Source organism: Silene latifolia, chromosome X (genome assembly GCF_048544455.1).
Source record: "Silene latifolia isolate original U9 population chromosome X, ASM4854445v1, whole genome shotgun sequence".
NCBI lineage: Eukaryota > Viridiplantae > Streptophyta > Magnoliopsida > Caryophyllales > Caryophyllaceae > Silene > Silene latifolia.
The window spans coordinates 65,198,585-65,204,416 of NC_133537.1; the positions used below are offsets into that span (position 1 = coordinate 65,198,585).

The 5,832-nt window shown below is 41.8% G+C and overlaps 1 protein-coding gene across 1 annotated transcript; it reads left to right on the forward strand.

The window, feature by feature from the left end:
* The first annotated feature begins 500 nt into the window (after window positions 1-500).
* On the forward strand, window positions 501-1,076 carry LOC141617495 (uncharacterized). The gene has a single exon (XM_074434697.1). The coding sequence runs from the start codon at window positions 501-503 to the stop codon at window positions 1,074-1,076; it is 576 nt and encodes a 191-aa protein (XP_074290798.1).
* Window positions 1,077-5,832: the final 4,756 nt, after the last annotated feature.

Genomic DNA, 5,832 nt, shown 5'->3' on the forward strand with positions numbered 1-5,832 from the left:
GGCTGACTGCTAAAGATTGCAAACCTCTAATTGATAAAATTGTTCAGAGAATAAGGAATTTGGGGGCCAGGAAACTTTCTTATGCAGGGAGATTGACTTTGATTCAATCAGTCCTAATGACTCTACACAATTACTAGGCTAGTATTTTTATACTACCCACTGGAGTGATCACTAGAATTGAGGCAATTTGTAGACATTTCCTTTGGGATGGAGGGGTTGACTACCTAAGATCTCCTCTTGTCTCTTGGGAGAAGATCTGCAAACCTAAGAAGGAAGGGGGTCTTGGTCTGAAAAGTGCCACTCATTGGAACAAAGCTGCAGTTGGGAAGCTAGTTTAGTGGCTGGCCTCAAAATCAGACCACCTATGGGTCAAATGGGTCAATAATGTATACATAAAAGGGAAGCAGTGGCTAGATTACTCTCCAACCAGCAACTCTAGTTGGTCTTGGAGAAAAATCTGCCAAATTAAAGCTTTGTTTCAAGAGTCCTACCAGCAGAATATGTGGACATCGGATAAGGGGCACGAATACACTATAGCCAAAGGCTATGATATGCTCAGGAACAAAGGGGAATGGATACAGTGGCAGGGACTGGTATGGGACAAGTTCACTATTCCTAAGCATAGTTTCTTAACATGGATTTATTTTCATAAAGGTTTAAACACCAATGAAAAATTGCACAAATTGGGGATTAGTGATGTCGATACATGTGGTATATGCGGAACTGGATCTCAGAGTTTTACTCATTTGTTCTTTGATTGTGAGTATAGCTCTAGGGTCATCTCCCTCCTTGGATCTCGTATTGGGGAGATTTTTCCTCACCATGGCACAATTGAATGGCGAAAGAAGTTGACTGGTTCTGGAACGAGGAAGAGGATAATCAATGCACTCTATAATGCTTGTATTTACTACATCTGGAGACAATGCAACTTGTGTAAGCATGAATTGACACTTCTCCATCCCAACAAACTGGTAACTTTGCTCATTAAAGAGGTAACCCAAAGAATCATGAGTGTGCCTAACCAAATGGGGGCACGGGATAGAGATTTGCTTGATCGGATGCGCAATTGTTATTGATGATGTTATGGAAAGAGATGAAGGAATTTGGGGGTGATTTTGGGGAAGATGGCGAGTGACAACATTGAAGATGCAGTACCTGCTTATGTTCATTTGGTTTTGTTGTCGTTTGATTTTAGTCGGGCCAGATTGAATTAGGCCTTGTTTGTTTTTGAGTTTTGTTTTTCTTCGGGTCGAGTATCTTGGGTTGGGTCTCTTGGACCACTAGGCTACTTGATGTATGGTGACCTTTTTTTTCATTAATATACTTACATTTTAACGAAAAAAAAAGAAATAAAAACCATACTTGTGCGTTATTGATATAACACACCATAAGGAGGCCTACACTCACCTAAGCGAGACCGAAAATGGATGAACCGGTCCAAGGAGGCTCTACCTTACCATCTTGTGGCTTGCCAAAAGTCAAGATCATGCCTATTTGGTTCAAATTTCATCTTCCACCAACTATGTCAAGACATCCCCAAGTATGTAAAACCCGTCAAAAGCGCGCCTCATTAGCTTTAAAAAGCTTCAAAATGGGAAATGCAAAGAGGAAAGACATTATGCAAAAGACAAAAGGGTGGATACAACAAATTTTTCAATTTTTCATTTTTTTTCATTTTTTTGGATTTTTAAATATATGAAAGCAATTAAATAACAAGACACACTAAATCCCTCCCCCAAGCTAGAACAACACATTGTCCTCAATGTGTAAAACAAAGAAGAACACCCAACAAGGGGAGATGAGATGACACAAGCAGAAAATAAAGAAGGGAAAGAAAGCATACTAAAGTGTAGAAGCCTCCCCCAAGCTAGCTTGAAAACAGGGTAGTCCAATTCATGTACCAAAGTACCTGCAAAAGACAAGCTACTACAATACCAAAGTAAGCTAAAATGTCTTGTTGTCCTAACTATTACATCAAAACCAAATGGAAATTGCAATTGTCCAAAAAAAACTGTAAATTGTATTAAAAAGCATAAATAAAACAAATTTTACAAAATCAATATCCATCGTCCCTTAAAAAGCATGTCAACGTCCTTATAAGTTGACCATATTCCTGCGCATGAGCAATACACAAGTATATGTAAGCAATTGATAAGATATAAGCATGAAAGATCAAAGGTGATGCGTGTCTAAAATACGATGTTTCACACTCTTTTCTACACGCATTTCAGAGCTCAGATGTGCAATATATGACTATATTTCCCTATTTTCTTCTACTTTCGTGTTTTTGTACTTTTGCAGAAATGTGAAGAATTCAACGGGAAATCAAGCCAAATCCGTCCCCGAGTGACCTGCATTGCAAATGACATAAAGGAATTGCTTAAGGAACGAGCTTGGTGCGCAATCCAAGGCCCAAAAGACAAGTCCACGAGTTAAAAGAAGTCAAGTAGCAGCTCGGCCTAATGATCGATCGACCAGCCTTGTCGGTCGATCGACCAATGCTCGGGTTCGAAGCTACTTTTGTTTCTTTGAGGGGCGGTCGATCGACCAGCCTTTTCAGTCGATCGACCGGATTTCTATTTCAGACGAGAATTAGATGACCGTGAATCTTGAAGCCCGTGAAGTCTAGGTTTAGGAAATAAGTTGTTGCGTTGATTGCTATATAACGTAACAGAGAACATCAAGTTTGATATGAAGTTTTTATCTAAGTTTTACATCACAATACAGTACTTTAAGTTTTAGTTTATTTCCGAGTAACTAGGGTTTGGGATATCGATTTTAGCATTGGAATTCTGCCTTTGTTCTTAATCTTTCCTCTGAATTCTCGGTATTGATTCTGCCCTAATCTTAGTTTATTGCTTCGCTTTCATTATTAGTATAGAATTGATAGTTAGTGCCCCAAAGCCAATTATCATATTTTCGTTGTTGTTATTTACATTAAGCATGAATACAGTAATCGTTGTTAGTTTATTTGTTGTTTTTACCTTCACCATGAGTAGCTAAATCTTTAGTGCTAGGATGTAGGCGAATTATGGCATAGGCGGCATTAAATTAGGGAGATCTGTCTCGCGTGTTGGTCGATCGACTGACATTGCCAGTCGATCGACTGACCTCGTAGGGTTTTACTCGTTTTAATTGAATTTAATCTTGTATTTGACGAGTTGAATGCATGCGACCAGTTAGATACCTATTTCGTGACTGACCCATTAGATCGAAAGATAGGGAAAGTTATTTGACCATCAATTAAATCGACTAGACTGTGCTAAGATCGAAAGATAGGTATAGTTTAGACCATTAGTCGCTTTTCAGGACGAAAGTTAGAATTAGTAACATTAGGGACCTATAGCGAGATCGAGAGATGCTATTTGTTAAAGAGCGGACCGAGAGGACCTCTTTGTTTCCCGCCTTACCTAAGTTTGATTCAGATCGACTTAGTTTCTTTGCCGAAGCTATAATGACCCGACCATCCTAGTGCCTTTCTTTTATCTGTTAAATTCGTATTTTTAGTTTATTATCTTTGTTTGCTTTTAGTCTTAGACCAATTCAAACCAACCCCCATAATTGTTATCTTTGACTGATCATAAAACAACTAGAATTTACAACTGCCTCCTTGTGGTTCGACCCTGTTACCACTAGCCTAGGTTAGTCTTAATAGGAAATTATAAATTTTATCTTTGGTACTCACAACGACGGGTATCAAATTTTGGCGCCGTTGCCGGGGAGGCAATAGTCCTAATTTTAGTTGTTTTATTTTTTGGTCTTTCTTAGTTTAAGGGACATCCGTTCCTTAAACTTTTCTTATATTCTTTTTGTAGTTTCATCTTATGCGCAGGTCACAGGGTGGAGAATTAGTACCGTTGAACCCTGAGCTTGAGAGATCCTTGCGCGAGCTGAGGCGAACACAAAGAGTATTACCGACAGAGGAAGAGCTGAGTACTCTGTCAAGCTATCACGAGAACGATCTGTTCGAAGAAGACCCTGATATTCACCCGTTTCCACTTCTTCACCGAGACAGTTACTTCTCGGAAATTCCAGTCATGGCCGAGGAAGCAAGTATAGCTAGTTATTCGAGCCGACAACCAATAACTTATATAAGGGGTTCGAATTACCAGGAGATGCCAGTAAATTCGAACCAAAGCCTGCCTACATTACCATGGTCGAGAGAAATCAGTTTGGTGGAGTCGCAAATGAAGATGCAAAGCAAGACATATGGAGACCTTTATTGACTCATTGCTCCATTCCCCCACCGGGGCGTGACCCAGGATCAAATCAAAGAGACCATGTTCATCTTCTCCCTTCGTGATGCTGCAAGGGAGTGGTATAGAGATTTGGACCGGACCGCTCAGGAGATCACTGATTGGAATACATTGGCATTGGCGTTCTACAAGAAGTACTTTTCTGCTTCAAGGACGATCGCTATTAGAGCTCAAATCACGGGCTTTAAACAAGGGCCAGATGAGAATTTCCACGAGGCATGGGTCCGATTCAAGAAGTTAGTGCGAACCATACCGCATCATGGGTTCGAAAAGTGGAGTTTGTGCAATCATTTATACAATGGGTTGTACGACGATCAGAGGGCCATTTTGGATGCTGCAGCCAACGGGAGATTTCTTTGAAAATTTGGGAGCAACTAAGGGGTGGAAGATCATTGACGATCTAGCTACCCACAAGGCCGAGTATGGGAATTCGAGGGGAAACCAGAGAAGAGCTGCTGAATCCTCTTCTGTTCAGCCGCACTTGAGGCTCTCACCGCGAGATTTGACAAGTATGAGCTAGGAGGAGCCTCTAAGGGTGGGATGTACCAAGTCAACGCTGTGTCGGACGGTCCTTTCGTCTGTGAAAGGTGTGGAGTTGAGGGCCATGTCTCGAAAAATTGCCCTAGCCCTTTTGAATCTTGTGCTGCCTTTCAACACTATAGGCAGACAAACACCTACTACGAGCCAAGCCACCCAAACTTGAGTTGGAGGAGTCAAAATGTCCAAAATCCAACCCAACATCCGCAAAGAAGAACAACCATATGTGCCGCCTCATCAAAAGCAACAAGAATATCGAAACCTCCTTATGTGCCGCAAAGCAACAACAATCACAGAATTCTGAATTTTCCGAGCTTAAGAATCTGTTGCTAAAGGAGTCCCAAGCAAGAGAGGCCGGGATGAAGCTACTGGAGAGCCAAATAGCTCAATTGGCTATCAAAAATAACACTCGAGCTCCCGGACACTTACCCACTCAACCCGAACAAAAGGAGACCCTAAATGCCATCACTTTGAGGAGCGGGTCCACCCTTGATGGTCCTGCCATGGTTGAGGATCTTTGTCGAGAAAGATGAGCCGAAATAAGTCAAGAGAAAGCTTCAACGAACAAATCAAAGAAAAAGACGTCTGCCAGGCATTTCAATCGATCGACTGAAGTACCTAGTCGATCGACTGAAACACGGGTTCCAGGAGCTTCGAATGTGCAACCTTGATCGATCGATCGAGGAGGTTGGTCGATCGACCAATATCACGCTGATGTTGAAGAGTTTCGTCCTTTAATGCCAAATAGTCTACGAGACCACTTGTTTCGGGGAACCACCGTCCCGAAAATTTGGGGGGGCGTAACTGGAAAGTGCTAATGGGTCGATCCCGCTCTCAAGTTCGATCCGATGACGGTCAATGGTTCTCATTTGAGACGGTTTGAGGAGGGGTCTAGCTTCAACAAAGAAAAGGTGACGGACTTTCAGCCTAAGTCCAAGGATACCGGCACACGCACCTTAGCCGCCTTACAGCCCCATATCCGGAGGGACTCGTGCCAACCAAAGAACAGGTATCTTTCAGTAAGTTTGAGAAAGTTATC

Bases quoted from the DNA above. Each gene is read 5' to 3' on its own strand.
- LOC141617495 (XM_074434697.1), top strand. From the start codon at position 501: ATGTGGACATCGGATAAGGGGCACGAATACACTATAGCCAAAGGCTAT.